Here is an 18,986-nt window from a genome sequence, read left to right on the forward strand (position 1 = left end):
GTTCATAAAAAAGTTTGTAAAAGATTGAAGTGTGTGTTCTTAACGCGTTAATTTTAAATACATGATGTGCAAATTTTATTAGTGGCGCAGTAAAAAAAGGAAAGCCGATTGTCAATTTTCTAATATAATAATAAATATACGTGAGAGACATATTGCTTTATAATGTTAAATTCAATTTAAAAATTTTCACAAAAAATTTCTTCGTCCCTATATAAATATTTTATAAAATAATTTCCCACGCCAAGTCCATACCGATTAACAATATTTAACTATAAACTGTTAGTAACATGAGAAATAAACTTGTAATTAACTTGATATATAAATCTGTCTATGACTTTTTATTAAATTAACTATATTAATATAAATGTTTATATATGAAATCTTCCGTATTACATGATCAAATGAAAAAAAAAATTTTTTCTAAAAAAAAATAAAAAGCCGTGCGGCCGGGTTAAATCAAAGCAAATTTTGATATGAGAACTAATTTTTTAACTTTATATCGCCTTAGTATCATACAGATTTATTACTAGCAAACTATAAGCAAAAAACAAACAACCCATACTCATAAATTTCTTAGATCAGATGCCCGATGCTTATCATCTGAAGCTATTGAAGAAATTAGAAATGCTCAGAATAATATTCCAGATGCTCGGCGTATTATGTGTAAAAAGCATCGTATAGGATCAACAATATATCAAAAAATAATTGATAATAAGAGGCCTCCTGAACCTACCGAGAAATGGCGTAGAATCATAGAATCTGTTAGCATCTCTGACCAGATTTCAGAAAATAATCAGGAATCTTTACATGATACTTCCTCTTCCACTATCATACAAGAAGACGGGATCACTCATACGGAATATCCTATGGATAATGAGAATGATGCAAATTCTAATGGTCTGAATACAGTAACTAATGAGCGAAAAGATAAAGTTAGTCGGAAAAAAAAGGCTAGTATAAAGCCAAAAGACGAATCTTCTTCTGCAGATAAAGTAGCCAATTCTTTTAAAGATGATACATCTAGACGGGAATTTGATCTTAATAAATTAGTAAATATTACTAGAGAAGCTGTCATGCATCCGATCTATTCTCTATAAGTCGTAAGCATTTTTCTGCAAGAATATTACCTGCATTTAATGCCATGTCAAGCCATCTCTCAGTTTTTAATAGTTGCTCTTCAAGCTTTACGCATTTTTTTTTAAGTCCTCTTCACTATTTGGGCTAGAGGAGTTGGTAGATGTTTGGTCCTGATCTTTTTTTGGCGGATCTTTGACTACTGGAGCCTTACTAAAGGTTGGGATAATATATGCCTTTCCATGTAACTTTATGCGAAACTGGTTTTTATTTGGATCGGGAATGCCTTGAACCTTTCGAATGTTTGTCATACCAAAAAATAGCATTGGTTCTGTTTCATCATTATCAATACGAACAAAACTTCCAATAACTGTGACCGTCTTATCTTCTTTATCCTTCAAAGTAACTGGCACGTCTGTATACTATCCTAATGAATCGGTAATCATATCCGCAGATCCTTAGAATTGGGCCAAATTTGCGGTCCCTAAAATGGATTTATTCATATGATTTTTGGTGTAACAAACACGAGTGATCGATAAACTAAATAACAATAAAAATAATGCCCGTGTACTAAAAAAAAAATTTACATAGTAAAAACCGCGTCTAACCCATCGACGCTTTTCAAAACCCATCCAACCTTTTTAATGAGGCAATGTCCATTAAGGTATTTTAAATTATACTTAGTGCAATTTCGCTTTATTTTGTTTTTAGAGTCTGTTGTTTGTATTATACGTATTAATATGTTTTTTATAATTTTCTTAGTCAAAACTCATAAATACAAAAGGAATTGGCTAATTAGAACAATATTTTAGTTTGGGTAAGGTGTATTTAGCGTTAATATAATAATAAGAATGTTCTGTAGAGTATATTTAACGTTAATATTAATAAATTTTTTTTATATTTCTAGTTAACACGTAATGGAGTCAAGTTCTAGTGATCTTTCCTCTTCTACCCAACCACCTTCTCTGCCAAATTTTCTTTGTAAAGTATGCCTTCGCTCATTTCATTCAGAACGTGGCTTGTTACTACATCGCAAAACTATCAGTAAATATAATAGACTTACAGAACATATTGACATGTTGCTGTCACAAACTATTAAAGAATTTCAGGAAATTTTTGTATATTATATTCATAAAAAATTAAGCAAAAATCATACCAAGGCTGGGCGTCAAACGGTTTCTTTTCCCTGTACAAAGAGTCAGTTTTTTTCAATTTTTCGTGGATTTATTCATTCTTTTCAAGCCAAGAGAGGTATTTACAAATGTTTTTTTCAAGGGAGTTGGGGAAAAAACAATTAAATTATATTTTTAATGACGAACAATGGTCAATAAAACATTATGACCAAGGACAAAAAACATACATAGTCTTACTAGATCAATCAAATGGATCGCGTAATTTTTCTGCTGAACACAATAGAGTAAAAACAAGCGAAACTAATCCTTTAGTTGTACTTGCTAATCAAAGAGCATTTGGCAAGAAAAATATAAAAAGAAAATCTCGTTACAAAAGAGGGGAAGTTATTATTGAGTGGAGGGAAAGAAAGGATCATGAAATTAATGATAATTTTTGTTATGCTGGACATATTACTATGAATTTTTATATATCTCAAATTAGAAGTCTAAATTGATCATTTGGAAATTTAAATATTGGTTTGTTTAGAAAAATAAAATGTGAAATTTTATTTTAAATTTGAACTCTATTAGGTTTAATTTTTTTATTGATAATTCTAATTTTTTGAGGTCTATCACAAATAAAAGAAATATTATCAGATAATTCATAAAGTGATCTGTTTTCTTCTTCAAGAATTTCTACTATTGCAGCCTTAGAATTAACAAGCTTGCCTCCATCTTTCATAGTTTTGCGAAAAAAAAATGATACTTGCATATGATTCTTCTTTTCAACTAAAGAACAGGAAAAAGATTTAATACCCCATTTATTATGTTTTTCCATAAATTCCCATATATGCCATACTAATACATGCATATATGGAGTGATATCAACAGGTCAATAAAGGCCTTTAATAAAATCAGAATCTTCCAGATTTCCAATTGAAGGAGTAAGAAAATAATTAAGCCATGCTTTAGCAGCTGATTGAAATTCTATAGGATCAGTATATTCATTTTTTAAAGCACTATAAAGATCATTGAAATCATCCCATAATTTTCATATCACCTTTGCTCGAGTAGGTTCTAGAATTGTTTCTAAGTTAAAATTACGTAATACTTTAAGTTTTTCTTGTCCCATAAGCGAAGTATATGACCATTTGTTGGAATCTCTTTCTTGCCAAAATTGAAAGCGAACACCAATACGCTGCATTTCTTTAATAATAACTTCACGTGCTATATCAAAAAATCCTGATTCAATTATCTCATGTATTACTAAGATCCAAAGTCTATCGGTAATTCTTAACATAACGTGTAATTCATCAACTAAATAATTTTCTATTTCAATCATATCAAACAATGGCTTTTTATGATGACCTGAATAAAAGGTATAATTATTTCTCAGATTATTCATATTTTTTGAGATTGTCCAATTAGCATCTAAATCGCTATGTTGATTCTTTTTAATTAAACACCAAGGACAAAAATAGTTACTTGTTGGAGAATTAAATCCTAAACAGGTAATTAAAAACTTCCAATCAGAAGAAAAATATAATTCAAATTTCCAATGTACATTACCAATAGTTAGTCCTTGATTTTTTAGCTGCCATAATTCTTCTCTTAATAACCTCGTAGTTATATCCAAAGTATTATATTCTTTAGACCCAGGATAAAGAATAAGAGTGTAATGATATTCAAGGGAAAAAAGAACTTTTTTATGGTTAAGAATTGCAAATGTAATCATAACATGCTTAACCTTTCGGCCAACATTTCTTCCATCCCCTGAAATTCTAATTGAAATAATAGGTTGTGATGAATTTAAAATATTTTTTCTAACTAAACTTGGTATTAGAAATATTAAAATTTCTTTAATACTTCGAACTCCTGCTTTACCCACTGAATTAATAACTGTTTCTACAATATTTTCATCCATAATATGTGGTACTTCATCAGGATCCACTACTGCTGTTGCTTCAATATTAATAATTTTAATTTTAACATTTTGTTCCATTAAATTGTTAATAAAGACTTTTTGCTCAGATATTGCATTTTCTTTTGGTAAATTTGGCTCAATTGCCGTAAGATATCTATATCCATCACGCGAAATTCTGCTTTTATCCATTGCTCTTACAATTGCAACTTCTTTTTTATGTTTTAAAACTTGATTTTCTTTTCCATAATAGATATCATATCTTTTATCTTTAACGCTAAATTCTATTGATTTCAATAACGGAACATCTTCTGAAAGATAATAATTGTTGGCAATTTCTGAAAATTGTTCTGACACTTTAGATGATATCTTCGTTGCTCGTTTTGTCAATCCAGAAGTTGTCATCTCATTAACAGGCTTCAAAATCTTTGTGTGTGGTTTGACTGATTTCGTTTCTTGATATTCTTTTAATTTATTAAGTTGTAATCCAAAAAGTAAAATTCCTGATGTTTTGGCATTACTTTCGGTAAATTTCTATAGAAAAATTATAAATTAATGAAATATTTAAATATACAAATTTAATTATAACCACTTTACCTTATGTAACAAACCAGCAGTATTGGTAGCTGACGACTTAGAAAAAACTTGCTCACTAAAATTTTCACCATATTGTATATAATACAAAGGTTTGTTGTCTTGATATGTAATTATACATTGAATTACCTTGTTTTCATTTCCGCGTTTCCACTTTGTTTGTATTTTGTAATCATCAGGAATAGGATAACAGTTTGGTGCACAAGTAACTTGAAGAATCTTTTTATCTGGGTATTTTCCTACTGTAATTATTTTATAGGTAAAACTCCGATTAACTATTCCCTTTTCATTCCTCTGTTTATAGATAATAGTGTCATCTTCTGGGTAATTGCCAATTTCCTCAATTATTACCATTGTAAAAAAATAAAAGTAAACTATAAACGATATTTTAAAAAAATTTTTTACGTGCATTTTGCCATAGATCGATCATCTTAAATGTACATTTTGTTACACGTATAATAGATCGTCAAAATTAAATATATCAAAAATAGGTACAACACGATTATTTTTTTAAAATATTATTTAATCAAATTAAAAATAAATATTAAATATTTTAAACGAAAAAATAAAAATAGTTGCGGAATTTTTGGTTATTAGCTGGTAGTGTCAAATTGATTGACCGTCGCTACATGCACTATATGATTGGTCTACTAATTTGGGGTTATACCAAAAAATTGGGGTTAGGGTATAGATCCGCGGATATGTATACTTGGAATTGCCCTTTATAGCAAAATTAGATGGTTTATCAGCCTTCCATCTAAGCGCCTTGATTGCTGGGTCATTTATACCACCGAACTCACTGGCGGTATCTAAAAAAGATTTAGAAATAGTTAAGTCATTTATAATAGTATTCAGATATTGTAAAGATGACAACCACTCATCTGATTCTTTTGATTCCTCCTCCTGAACCTTTCGAGACAAGCACATTTTTCGTATTGGTGGTGAGAGCTTAGACAATAGCTGATCGTACGTTTCAGGTTGGCTAGATTCTAGGGGTGAGATTGCATTAGTATCACTGGACAACTTATCATTTACCTGTTTTTTTTTACCGGTGGGTCATATCCAATCCATCTATTATCGTCCTCATCATAATCACCCCCACCATTTTTCTCACCATCTGAATCGGGAGGGACTATAGGTGTAAGAGGCGTAAAATATGACCGAGTTAATTTAGATTGAGCTATTGGTCTTTTTGGACAACTTCCCTTGCTATGGCCCATTTCTTCACAAATTCCACATTTTTGTATAAATATTTTTTTCTGAAATAGATCAGCTAACTGATTTACATTATTCCGAGTTTCTTCAAGTCCTTCTTCAATCCTATCAAATCTAGCAGAATTATTGTTTCGCTGTGGACGAGGTCTTTGAAAAGATTTTACAGGATAATCTGAGTCTAAATCTTCCTTACTTAATAAACCTATTTCTTTTAAGTATTCTGATACATAATAATTCTTGAGACCTTCCTCTGTTTTCAATGAAGATGGTGGACCTCTCGGCTGTCTAATAGGTTTAACAGTTTGTGGAGCAGGTACTTGCGCTTGTTGAGTCATTTGAGATTGTAATTCTTAACTTTCTTTACTAATGTCTGGTTTTCAGTTTTTTGTTGTGCTAATGCATTCTGAATTGCTTTTTGCATATCTTCTAAAGATATTCCTTGTTGTTGTGGGGCTAAAACAGGTGAAGGTTCATATATTTGCCGAGATGCTCGATTAGATACTAGAGGGTCAGGTAATCTATCTTTTTTATGTCTTGCTATTCGGCGTAACTCTATCTCATAAAGCTTTTTAGCTAATTCATCCAATGGCAAATGTTCATCAATATCCTCAGCTTTTTCAAGCCATAAAAGTGGTAAAGCATCTAAGAACTTTCTACGTAATTCTTCAGGTCTATAGTTGGCTCGTCTACCTATTCGTAATATTTTTCTATATAATTCATCTATAGTCAAGTCTCCCTTTCTGATTGTTCCATACATCAAATCCCGAAGTTCCTCTTCTACTGTAGGGAAATGAGTTTTTAGCCACCATACGGCTTGACCAAATCGAATACCAGCTACAACTATTGTATTTCCAGCATTAGCATTTGGTGCATTTACAGGAGCATTAGTAGGATGGCCACCTGCTATACGCCAGTCTTCATTCCAAGCATCTTCTACAGCTCTTAACTTGACTATTGCATTTCCTGGTTGGCCAACAGCCTCATTTAATGCATTAGCTCCTATCTGTACTGCAGTTCGCCCATTTACTGCAACTAAGTTAGCCTGCCCTGTATTATCGAATAAGTTAGTTACCTCCCAATTCTGCTTTGTAGTAATCTCATCATCGAACCATTTTAAAGTCCTTCCTCTCATACAGGCTCTTAAATGTCCTATTGCATTATCTCTTCCTGTTGGAGGACCTGCTACATTATCATTTGGATCTATTCCCGATTCTGCAAGTCTAGTCTAAGTTGTGCAAGAAAGTCTGGGATACTATCATCCCAGTCGAAATATGGATGAGGTATTCCTGCCATGTTTACTTGATTAGGTGGATTATTCTGAAGCGCCAAAATTTGTCACTGCAAATTTAAATTATTCTGTCGTTCTGCTTGGGTCTTATTTTTCCATTTCTCGTATCGCTCATAGAGCCTGTCACGATTAAATTCTAACAGACCTATATTCCCTCTACTTCGCTGTAAGTGATGGGCATTTCGCTGATACAGCAATTGTAAGGCAAATTTTTCCTGTAGCAATATACCAATACGGGTTCGCTTTCCTGTTATATTGTCTAACATTCTATTTACTTGATTTCGAGCATTAGTCCGCAACTGATAAAGGTCAGCAATAACCATTTGTTCCACTCCTTCAGCATTTTGCCTTCGTATAATTTCATTATCACGCTCAGCCTCTGCATCATATCGCCTTCGTTGCTCACGGACTAAATCCTGATGCAAATTATTCTCTTTTCGGCGAATCTGCCTTGTCGCCCTTTTTATTTGATCAGCTAAGATTTCTCTACCTATTGTTGTATTATTCAGATAACCATCTATAGCATTTGCTAGCTCTGTGATGGTAGCCATTTCTAAGTTAATATTAGGATTATACAAGTCTGGAGAATTCCCTCGTTCTGGCGAATTTTTTCATGATGAGATGGTTCTGATCCAGCATCACAATTTCTCTACCTGCTCCTCGGAATCTACTAACAGACTCTCTATACTAGAAATATGTTTTTCATTATCACGAATATCCTTCTTACCTTGATATAGTTGCTTTTTTAGGCTGGAAATTTCGGATTTTAGCTCTACTATCTCCTCTTTCGAAGCATTCTCAAGACGTTCTATCTCACCATTAAGAGTTTGGATTTCTTGTTCACAACGGACACATTCACGTACCAGCTCCCTGATCTGCTTTTCATTTTGGCAGTTACTATCAACTTCTGCTTGCAATTCACTACAAAGATGGTAGTTCTCCTCCTCCAGTTCAGCTTTATATTCTTCACATGTTCTTCTCTGCCTTGGATGGAGCCTCCGAAATGCCATTCTTTTTTGTGATTATAAAAGAGAATGGGAGAACCTTTGATTTATATTGATCCTCAGAAAGCGCATAATCTTAACCGGGATCTGGGTTAAGGACTAATCTGAAAAATTTGGCAGGTGATACATTTTCATGTATAGCGCCTTTGACCAATTTTACTAGGCGATCATGTAGTGAGTATACAGATTATTTAGCGTAAAAAATAAAGAATAAGTTATACATTGCACCTTTGGCTAAATAATATTAATTTTCAGTTAATAGCAATAGTCTATAATTAAGATATTTCCCAGAATCAGTTAGTTAAGCCAGTTAAACAATCATGATTTTTGTTCCATCTTTCAATCTTAATATGGGCTGATTAAAATGGTTTATAGATGGTAGTAAATTATTTTGTTTTGCATACCAAGATGAGATAAATATTTCGCCTGTATCACTTTTGCAATTCGATAACTGATAAGAAGTTAGTGGAATCATTTCTTGCTTGGCAGGTGAAATATAAGCTGGCTCAAAATTTGGAGCACTAGGCGTAATATAGTTGCATTGTATTTTATTTAACTGTATGTGTCCATATCAGATAATTGGGCTCTTATGCTTTGAATAGCTTATATAATCATAAAGTTGATCTTGCGGAACATGATAAGGTCTATACAATCCATCAATAGAATACCATATATCCAAGTTTACAGTGCAACGAATTCCTCTACTAGGCATATTAAGAAACTTCTTTTTCTTAAGAGTATTATCATTTCTAACCGCCTCCCAAACTCGTTTTGCAAAAGTTTCAGGTTGCTTCTTATAGTTCCTATAAGCTCTTTGGATAATCTGAGCACTTCCATCTGGGGTTTTAGCTTTGGAGCATTCATTATCCCAATGGTATTTCATCAAGTCCTCGGATTTAATCTCATATCCATATCTGCACCATCCACTGAAATATGTTTTTTTTGGTTTTATATCAGTAATCTTTACCAATTTCCAGCAATCAAAACAAATAGCCATATTATTCTTATTGATTCTGGGCCGATTATAGTCAGAATTAACCATCTTGCCATTCCCAAATCCTGCAAACAAGCAATGTAGGTGATATACACTAAATCTCTGATTGGCTAATAATTCTTGTAATCGAATTCTGACACTTACAGCCCATGCAACTAGAGACTGACCTGGTTTTACAACTGATAATGTATCATACTCCCACTCTATTCCGATTATTTTTTTGAGGTCAGTACTATAACAGTAATTTACAATATATGCGCTAACATATTTCATATCATATCCAGGACGATTATTAATAGGTTTAGGCACAATCTTATTAAACTACTCATCTAAAATAATATTAGAAGATAATCTGGACATATTTCTTGTTCACTTAAGTGAACGAATTATAACGATCTATAGCAATTTATTGATTTATAGCGTTTTTAGCAACTTTTTAGTATCTTATACTAATGGATAACATGTTTCAAATTTGCCAGTTAAGCAGTTTTAATGATTTATAGCGGTTTTATCGATTTGTAGCCGATTTAGAGAGACTACACACTACTAAACTCAAATTCGATTGGAATCATCTTTCGGGCTAAACTAATCTTATATTTACATGCGTCTTCGGCTGAATCAGTTTGTGGCATGATGTACTGTATATCGTATCACATGACATCTCTACCAGTTCCCTCAATAGTTCTAGGATTTCGATAAATCACGAGATGGTTGGCCGTAATCAGATTTCAGATTTTTTCTTTAGCCGGATAGCCTGAAAAATGATTACGAATAAAATGCACATGTTCGAGATGATCGGCTAATTTAGTCATATGGATTCTTATTCGAAATCTTATTGGGGAGAAGTGTGACATTAATGTCACAGCTAAACCAATGAAATCTGGCAAAGTTTTGGAACAGAGTTATGGGTTATGACAATTTATATGCTGAAATGAAAACCAGAAACTTTATGATTTTTGCTCTGAGAGCCGTGACATTAGTGTCACACTACTTTACAAATAAAAAATCAAAAAATGGCCGTAGCCAGTCCTGAAAGGACCCTTTATTATCAAGAGTTACACAAAATACATGTAGCAGTAGTACTATTTATTCGTTTAATCTAGCAATAAGAAAATTGACATCATCTGGGGATAGATTTAAGATTGTAGTAGCATTAAAAGACTTAACATTTCCCGAATTTTCACCAGCAATTACGCACTGCATTTCGTCATTCACTAATCCTCCTTGCAAATCGATAAAAAAAAATGACGAAGGTAACGCATCCCCAAATTTCATATGCGAAATGATGATTGCTTGAAAAAATATTTATATCTGAATAATGTTTTGTTAGTATTATAGTAGCGTGACGGAGAATGACACGCAAAAATAAATGCAAATCAAAGTCTTACAAAAAAAATGTGAGTCAGAAAAAAAAATCACATGGCAAAATTAGTCTGAAAAAACCTTTTCAATTTTATCTTTTTGAGACCTACGGTCAAAATAAAGACGTACATAATTTATATTTTTTAACAGCAAATACATATAGCATATACAATTCAGAAAATAACGTCCAATGTGACAAAGCTTAATATATGAATTACATTCTGTTGTAAATTATTCTAATTTATACGGGTACTTTTATTGGTGAAAATTGGACTCCATTGCCAGACAATCGCTTATGACCAGTGTTGGACCATTTGTCCAATTGAGCATTTGGATATCCAATTGAATATCCAATTGGATATATGTCCACAATGTCCAATAATTTTTTTGGACATATAAGAAAATGTCCAATTGATTTTTATTTAATTTTATTTAAATTTAATGATTTAAAAAGTAAATTTTATTAATTCTTTACAAATAATTCGCAATTTTATTTAAAAAAATATTACTAGTACGCAGTTGATCAACATTAAATCTGCCTATTTACAGTAAATACAAATTATTTCATTGGATATTTTCCTGACCAATTGTAATCAATTTATTGATTTTATTCCGTTTCATCTACAAATTAATTAAATAATTAAATAATTAAATTAAAAAAAAAATTAAAAATTGAAAAAAAAATTACGTAATAATGTCAAATATGTAGGAGGCTGAATTTTTTCAAAATCAAAAATATCATCTAACTTCCACTTGGCTCTTTTACTGATAAGTGGATGTTTCTTTTGTAAAATCTCGTCTAAATCCATAGTGCGACCAATAAGTGGTGCTATCTCACCATTTTCTTTATCCTTCTGATTTAGAATTTCTGATTCCTCATCTTCTACCATTTCAATCCATTCATTAATTAAATTTCTCCATTCACGAGGTGATTCAATATCTTGTTCCGAATCTTCAGAAGATTGATTTAAAAAATCATCATCATTATCGGATACATTAAATTGGTCGTCATTTTGCTGTTCTTGAACAACTGGAATTGCAATGTTTGTATCTTTGAGTTTTTTATTTGCACTCATAATATTTTCCAGTCGTTTTTGCCGTTGAAATTCTCCCTTTATTTGACTCATAGCAAGAACTTTTTCTGACTGTAATAACATTATAAGTTATAACAGTTAAGAAAGCCAAATGATTAAATATGCTAAAAAAACGTCAATAAATAAAAATTTAAGGTAAATTTCATACACCCAAGCGGTTTCTTTTATTCGTATGAAAAAAGCCCATGGAAGAAAAAAGTCTTTCAACCGAGGCAGTATTAATACAAATAGCATATATTTTAGTAGAAAATGCACTTAAATCTGGTGCATAAGCAGATGTAAAATCCCAAAACCCAAGTACACCATTACGAAATTGTTTTAATGACATATTATTAAATGGAAAATCTTGTTTTCGATAACTCTGCAACTCTCCCAATAGTGAGGTAGGTAATCGTTTAAACCAAGCACAGAAATAGTAAATCATCCATTCACTCAATTGAGCAAAAGAAATTGATTGATTACTTTGAATAAAAAGATTATTCTGATATTCAGGGTGGAGAAGAAAAGAAATTAATAATAAGGGCTGTTCCCAAATATCCCATCATTTTTCTAAACGCGCAGCCATTTTTTTACCTAAATCTTGATCGGAATATTCTTGCCACATTTTGTAAAAATAAGCAAATCCATGAAGTACATCATGGAGACGAGCATTTTCTGCTTGTAATTTGTTTAACACTCCACAAAAAGGATATAGAAGCTTTTCTAATTGCTTAATTTCTCTCCATCAAATATCATTATCAATAGTTTTGCAGATATCAAGCGGCAAAGTTTTATTATTTCGCGTTTCATCTTCTTCACCAGAATGGTAAATTGCTTCATCTTCTTGATCAAATTCTTCAGGAGCATATTTTGAAATAAGTACCTAAAAAAATATGCATGTGTGTAAAAAAATAAAATTAAAAGCTAATTTTATTAGGTATTTTAAATTTTACATATCTTTAAAGCTGCCTTTGTTCGTATTAAACTGAAATAGCAATGATAATGAGAATTCCAACGCGTAGCACATGGAAGAAGAAGAGCAAGATATTTATTATATTTGATTTTTTGCTCATCACGTAATCTAGCCATAAAGTAAACTGATCTGTTAAGATATGTAATAATTTGAATGGCCTTTTCAGATGCATTAATCAAATTAGGAGATTCTTTAAAGATTTCTCCAACAATTAGGTTAGCTTGATGGGCAAAACAGGGGCCAAAAAAAATGTCTCGCCGCTCTGGTGCCAATCGTTTTCTGTAAATTATAAAAAAAAAGTTAATATTTTGCGAATTGTGATTATTAATTTAAATCATTAAGATTTACTATTAACAATTTAACATACCTTGCAGCTTGATTTGAAGATGCAGAATCAGTAATTACAGCATTGTATTTGATATTCTGTTTATCTAAATCACTTAAAAAATTTAATGTAAATTCTTTAATTTCCTCCCATTGAACACGATTTCTGCTTATATCTTCTCCTCCCCATACTAAAACTTGTCCATCAGAAGTAATTAAAACTGATCCCATAATTTTTTGCTTTTTGACATTTTTCCATCCATCAAAACATACAGTAACTCCAAGTTCATCTTTTTGTGCAGTATCAATTAAAGATTTTTTAATATGTTCTGAATTTGTATTCAGAATACGACCTGCTAGTACTTTTCGACTAGGTAATTTCAATCCTGGATTTGCAAAATTAATCATTTTTTGACTTGATTGATTTTCGACCCATCTAAATGACCACCCATTATCTATAGTAGAATTCAATACTAAATCTTCCCATTGAGTATATTCTTGCTTAGAAAGAGGAGTTGGCCAAGGCATATAGTACGTAATTTTTGTTTTTCTTTTTTTATTAGCAGATTCTTCTTCAGTACTAATTTCAAATTCTGAAATATAAATTTAGATTAGTATAAATTAATTAACCAAATAAATTATAAATGATTTTTTAAAAAATATACCGTGTGAATGTTGTGATAAAGAGGAAGCGGAAAAAGAGGAACGGTGTGATAAAGAGGAAGACGAAAAAGAGGAACGGTGTGATAGAGAGGAAGAGGGAAAAGAAAAATTTTGTTCATGAGAAAAAGATGATTCTCCTTCAGTTTGATCTTTTTCTTGAATCTCTTCATATCTCTCAGGAAAAAGTATTCTATTTCTTTCATTTTCGGAATACTGTTCCTCAAATTTATTACAAGACTTTAAATGAGAAATTACTAGCCTTTTTGTGTTTGTAATTTTGGCTTTGCAATAGCAACACAAAGCAAAATAATTAAATTTTTGCTTTTTCATTTAAAACTGTAATGTACTTAGTATAGGAATGTTTTGGAGGAGGCATGTTTTCTAATGAGAAAAAAATAGTCAAAGTCGAAGTAGAAAAAAACGAGATTATCATTGTTACACTATAATTTATTAATTAGATATGTCCAATTGGATCTCCAATTGGATTTGGACATATGTCCATATGTCCAATTGGACACATTTAATCCAACGATGTCCAATTAACCAATTGGACAACTGGACATATGTCCATTTGGAAATTGTCCAAATGTCCAATTCTAGAAATTGGACATTGTCCAAATCCAACTCTGCTTATGACCTTCTCTTAACGTATCATAAAACGTCATCGTATTTTTTCTCGTTCGTGCCTTCCAGAACAATATTACTTTGACACCAACTACTAACTTCAAAAAACATTCTACGGTTCTTGGAATTTCGATACGTGCAAGTTCCATAGCAACAATTGTATCCTCAAAGAGAAATTTGGATGTTGATATTTTGAGTTGAAATTCGTTTGATTGCAAACTATAAACTTCAAGATCTTTGATTCTATTTTTCACGTGAGAAGGTAGCGCAAAAAATAATGCCGTAAGAATAATTTTAGAGCACTACTCTAATTTCTGCAGGTCTCCTGTCCTTTTACTTTGTGTATTTATTGCTCCATCTTCCTGCGCTAAAATCTCAGTGCCTAATGACTTAAGGAAACCTTTTCCGTCTAATCTAGGACCACCACGAGTATCAATATTTAAAATGCTTTTCAATTTATCATAAGACTTAGACGCTACTTCTCCACATTTTAATCTTAAATCAGTCTTTCCAAGGAAAGCATTTCTAAGTATTGGCGTCCAGACATATGCGTTAAATTCAGCTTCCGTTAGAGACTGTGTAAGTACATCATTTTTGTATAAGAACAGGAAATGGAGGAAAAGGTTTTCAGCATAAATTAGATCATTCGATGAGGTAGAATGATTGATTCGATTTTTATCTAAACACTCCTCTAATGACTTTAAACTATCAATGTTATCGAACTTTTCTAGGTACTTTAAAACTTCCTCTTCGCAATCTACTAGAAATTTATTGATAACTCCCCCTTCTGAAAAATATATGGAATCGTCAGTACCTTGTATTTGATTCGCTATATATTCCTTGAACCCTTGAGGCAAATATTTAAGACATTCGACATTGTGAATATCAATGATACCAATGGATAAAGGACTTTTTGATATCTGATTTTTTTTCGCGGTTTTCATGATTGAGCGTGCGAATTCCATAATATCAACATTATCGTATATTAGTTTGTGATCAGGAAGAATGTGTATTTGGTATGATTTTAACACTTCGTCTGCTAGATCATGGTTAATATACTTTCTTCTTTTGGCTGCCGATTCAAAAGGCATACTAGATTCACATGCAGATGACGTAATCACTGGTATTTGTTGTTGTGAAGAGGATGGAGTGGATGTCACGACCTCAGAGTCTGTGTCTGATAAAAACTTTTCGTCCTTCAAAGATAGGCTTGAATCAATGGGTTTAACTCTATCTACATCAATAGGATTAATGAGATCAACTGATATTTGTTGTTGTGAAGAAGCAAGAAAGACATTCGTAAGTGGAGGGGATGTCACGACCTCATCAGAGTCTGAGTCTGATAAAAATTCTTCGTTGTATGGTGATAGATTTTGTCTCATTCGTTGAGAAGTTTCCGTGTCAGTGGCTCTGGTCTATGCACATATGTCAAAGAGTTAATAGGTGTTTTTGCTAGCTAAATTTGATATAAGTATACTGACCTTATTTGGTGGCGTTGAAGTTAATTCTTCACCCGGTCTTTTTCTGAAGGAAGGTTCGTTATTCAATTCTCGTTTTGAAATAAGATCTAACTTTTGTTCTTCAATTAGGTCGTGTGCTTTATTATTAGAAATCGACCTATCAACAATAAATTGATTCTATAAACCATAAGCAAAAACTGTGTTAATAAGGTTCCTGCATCTTGGTATTTGATATAACTAGCTAAACATACCTGGGTTTGTTTAATCTCGAGTTCCATCCTCTCGTTATCTAAATCAATCCAAAACCTTGTCACTTCCTCGTTTTTTGTTTGTTGCTTGATAAAAATAACAATAAAATGGTTAAAAGACTGCACCAAAAAATTATCAGCTCTAAACATAACCCAGATGTCAGGTGGCTGCAAACGAAACGCGTTCTTGGCACCGAAAGCATAGTTTCAAGCCTTCATGCAGACTTAGAACGAAGCCCACCGGAGAGCATCCATAACTACTCCAAGCATTGTTGGGTAGCTTGGTGGCTGGTTTGAAAGTGTCCAACTTCTTTCCTATCTCCTATCTCATACAGCTTTGCAAAGTTTAAAACAATATAAATACTGACCAGTAATCCACTCTTTTTTAGAGAAAGTGCAGCCTCAGACCAATTAGGCATTTCCGAAAGACGTGTTAAAAATTTTGATATAAGTGCATGTTCATGGAGTTTACTGTACGTAAAATCGTCTTGGTAGCGACGAAATTGGAGTATTGAAATGAGGCTTAAATTATCGGGGTCTAAGTGCTCTTCAAAACCCTCGAACTGTCTTGACATTTTTTATTAAGAAAAAACACGTTGCGCGTTAGATCACGATATCGAATAAATATTCATTTTTATTGATCACGTGAAAAATAGTCGATCTCCGCAGTAAGATAATGGGCGTCTTCACAAATTGCATCATGATTGTAACATTTGCGCAACCTTATTCCTCATTTTTATTGGGAGACACATTTTTTATTTGGAATGTCACGTGACACTGCATAAAATCAACCCGGCACTATAAATTTAAGACATTGCATTAGAAAAATTCATGATAATTTAATTTTTCAATCCTAATCTTACCCAGTAAGCAAGATTGAAATTTCATATGTAATTTCCAAACACAAAAAACATTATTTCTCGAAAGAGAACTTCCCTGAGATTCGAACCTATAGTATAATTACGGAAGTATTAGTAACTGAGTTAAATAAAATAATACAATAACGATTTACACTTACCATCACGATTCATTTTCACATAATTCCATTCCACCTCATACACAAGATATTTATTGCTTAATTTTTTCTGCAATACGACGATACTGCGCAAAGTTTTAAGAATTTGGCACGTGAAGATGCTTAAAATTTTTGATGCTGTGCCGTTGCATGTGACGAGATTCATGTGAGTAATTTCACTGCGTCTATTGTACGCGTGATGATAACAAGAAGAGCAATATGACCGAAATTTTCATGGACATCTGTAGAGTTGGAAAAATCGATTAGCACCGTGATGACGTTTTCCTAGAATCAAATCCAATATACCTTTCTCTTATTCTTTGGGTAATAAATTGATTAATGATATCGATGATGAAATAATGGTAAGCTTTGTATTCTGCTTAATTTCTTTTTGCTTTACTTGCACAAGGCGGATAAAAGGATTCACTAAATAAAGCTTCATCTTTTTATAAGATTTGTAGTGCATTTAAGGATCGATTTTTGGAATAAATCTTTGGGGAAAATTACGTTATTATGATTCATCACGAAAATCAGATCAACGGATACTCCTAATAGACACTGGGATCAACAAGGGGAATTAATCCGTGCAAATCATTAACGTAGATTCAAAGATTCGTATATGCGTGTGTTATGCCAGAACTTTCGGGAAAAAAACTTATTAATAGCGACTCTGCCTCTAAAAATAAACATATGTGACGTCTTACTACGTATAATGTATTTACTGCGGTTATTTAATTTTTATCATACTTATTCATCATAATAAAATAACGGAAAATTCACGAGAAATTCTACATACATAACGATTTAAGAAATACATATTAATACTGTTATAATATCGGTAAGGGCTAGCGCAATAAATCCATCCATCGGGGCATATAATGAAAGCAAGAAGTATTTTTCTTAACGTAATCCAGAAACGCAACAAGAATCTACAGAGTTTTTTTGCAAGTGTTTCCATATGTAATTTAAACAATAATGAATATGTCTTTTATTACGTTTAAACCCGTCATACAATATTACAATTTCTCTCTGAGTATTCTCTTACATGCAAATATACTCCCATATAAGTTACAACAAAAATAGTTGCGATACCAACATATATGTTTCCTACAAAGCGAAAAAATATTGGTACGATAAAAGATGAAAAAATAATGAAACAAATTCGATGAAAATTCATTGAAGGTGGCTCGTAATCTTTGGGTAAGAGAGCTTGATCCTCTATCAGAATAGAATGGTAAAATGAGATATAGAATATGAATCTATTTGGTATAAATTAAGCAAACTTTTTATATACCATTAAACTCGATTCTTGTACCATCAGGTGTAATAAGCGTTTGCACTTGTTCGATACCAAAATTATGTTGAGCATTTACATTTCTTTGTAAAACCCGGCCTACTGAATATCGAGGCATAAAGTGAGAATAGGTTTTTTTTATTTACAAGTTAAGGCACTTTATTACACAAACCTTCTGGGGGGTCGTCAGTACCAGAGTGGTATATGAGGATGTGAATAGGGCTTTTTTCACCATCTTGAGGATAAGGAGGTTTTTTTCTGAGACTGTCCATATACAAAGTGGGAAAGTAATAAAAAATTTCTATTTGCGAATCAGTTGATTCCCCTTGAGCATTTACAAAACTTGATTCCATAAATTCTCCTTGACCTTTTTCATTGTCATTCACAGAAGTGACTACATGTTCGTTAGGTTGATAAAAAGTAACTTTATATAGATTGAAGTTTCTTTGATGTAAGTCTTGCCGGACATTTCTAATCTCATCTTTCAGATTCTCAACAGTCCGATTGTTGTTAATATTTATGACAAAAATATTATCGACAGTACCACCACGAACAAAGCAGTTGAGGTTGATATCACTAGTTTCATTAGCAGTGAAAACCATCTTAAGCAGGGGCGTAGTAAGAAGTTTTCGCTCCTATAAATAGTAAATTTCATAATTTTGGCGTAATACATACCTTGAAATTTTGCGGGAATGTTAGTTTGACTTCTACGAATTACACAGGTTTTTATGGCTAAAGCTGAGGTTCA

The 18,986-nt window shown here is 32.1% G+C and overlaps 8 protein-coding genes across 8 annotated transcripts; 2 read left to right on the forward strand and 6 right to left on the reverse strand.

Moving 5' to 3' along the window:
- Positions 1-659: 659 nt before the first annotated feature.
- On the forward strand, positions 660-1,097 carry OCT59_029679 (uncharacterized protein; the record flags this gene model as incomplete). The annotated part of the gene is made up of 1 exon (XM_025329233.2): positions 660-1,097. One exon carries the CDS (start codon positions 660-662, stop codon positions 1,095-1,097), a length of 438 nt encoding a protein of 145 aa, XP_025175545.2.
- An 894-nt stretch (positions 1,098-1,991) lies between these two features.
- Positions 1,992-2,701, forward strand: OCT59_029680 (uncharacterized protein; the record flags this gene model as incomplete). The annotated part of the gene is made up of 2 exons (XM_066145552.1): positions 1,992-2,325; positions 2,439-2,701. 2 exons carry the CDS (start codon positions 1,992-1,994, stop codon positions 2,699-2,701), a joined length of 597 nt encoding a protein of 198 aa, XP_065994818.1.
- A 56-nt stretch (positions 2,702-2,757) lies between these two features.
- Positions 2,758-3,057, reverse strand: OCT59_029681 (uncharacterized protein; the record flags this gene model as incomplete). The annotated part of the gene is made up of 1 exon (XM_066145556.1): positions 2,758-3,057. One exon carries the CDS (start codon positions 3,055-3,057, stop codon positions 2,758-2,760), a length of 300 nt encoding a protein of 99 aa, XP_065994819.1.
- A 180-nt stretch (positions 3,058-3,237) lies between these two features.
- On the reverse strand, positions 3,238-5,055 carry OCT59_029682 (uncharacterized protein; the record flags this gene model as incomplete). The annotated part of the gene is made up of 3 exons (XM_066145559.1): positions 3,238-3,689; positions 3,756-4,641; positions 4,705-5,055. The coding sequence occupies 3 exons, from the start codon at positions 5,053-5,055 to the stop codon at positions 3,238-3,240; spliced, it is 1,689 nt and encodes a 562-aa protein (XP_065994820.1).
- A 252-nt stretch (positions 5,056-5,307) lies between these two features.
- On the reverse strand, positions 5,308-7,209 carry OCT59_029683 (uncharacterized protein; the record flags this gene model as incomplete). The annotated part of the gene is made up of 4 exons (XM_066145566.1): positions 5,308-5,661; positions 5,751-6,197; positions 6,272-7,098; positions 7,170-7,209. 4 exons carry the CDS (start codon positions 7,207-7,209, stop codon positions 5,308-5,310), a joined length of 1,668 nt encoding a protein of 555 aa, XP_065994821.1.
- Positions 7,210-8,779: 1,570 nt separating this feature from the next.
- Positions 8,780-9,475, reverse strand: OCT59_029684 (uncharacterized protein; the record flags this gene model as incomplete). The annotated part of the gene is made up of 1 exon (XM_066145571.1): positions 8,780-9,475. One exon carries the CDS (start codon positions 9,473-9,475, stop codon positions 8,780-8,782), a length of 696 nt encoding a protein of 231 aa, XP_065994822.1.
- Positions 9,476-12,382: 2,907 nt separating this feature from the next.
- Positions 12,383-16,504, reverse strand: OCT59_029685 (uncharacterized protein; the record flags this gene model as incomplete). The annotated part of the gene is made up of 8 exons (XM_066145583.1): positions 12,383-12,520; positions 13,208-13,527; positions 13,600-13,878; positions 14,235-14,464; positions 14,528-15,636; positions 15,703-15,858; positions 15,933-16,016; positions 16,298-16,504. 8 exons carry the CDS (start codon positions 16,502-16,504, stop codon positions 12,383-12,385), a joined length of 2,523 nt encoding a protein of 840 aa, XP_065994823.1.
- Positions 16,505-17,950: 1,446 nt separating this feature from the next.
- On the reverse strand, positions 17,951-18,840 carry OCT59_029686 (uncharacterized protein; the record flags this gene model as incomplete). Its single annotated transcript, XM_066145591.1, has 3 exons — positions 17,951-18,162; positions 18,239-18,337; positions 18,411-18,840. The coding sequence occupies 3 exons, from the start codon at positions 18,838-18,840 to the stop codon at positions 17,951-17,953; spliced, it is 741 nt and encodes a 246-aa protein (XP_065994824.1).
- Positions 18,841-18,986: the final 146 nt, after the last annotated feature.

The sequence above is a fragment of the Rhizophagus irregularis genome, chromosome 9 (genome assembly GCF_026210795.1).
Source record: "Rhizophagus irregularis chromosome 9, complete sequence".
NCBI classification, from domain to species: domain Eukaryota; kingdom Fungi; phylum Glomeromycota; class Glomeromycetes; order Glomerales; family Glomeraceae; genus Rhizophagus; species Rhizophagus irregularis.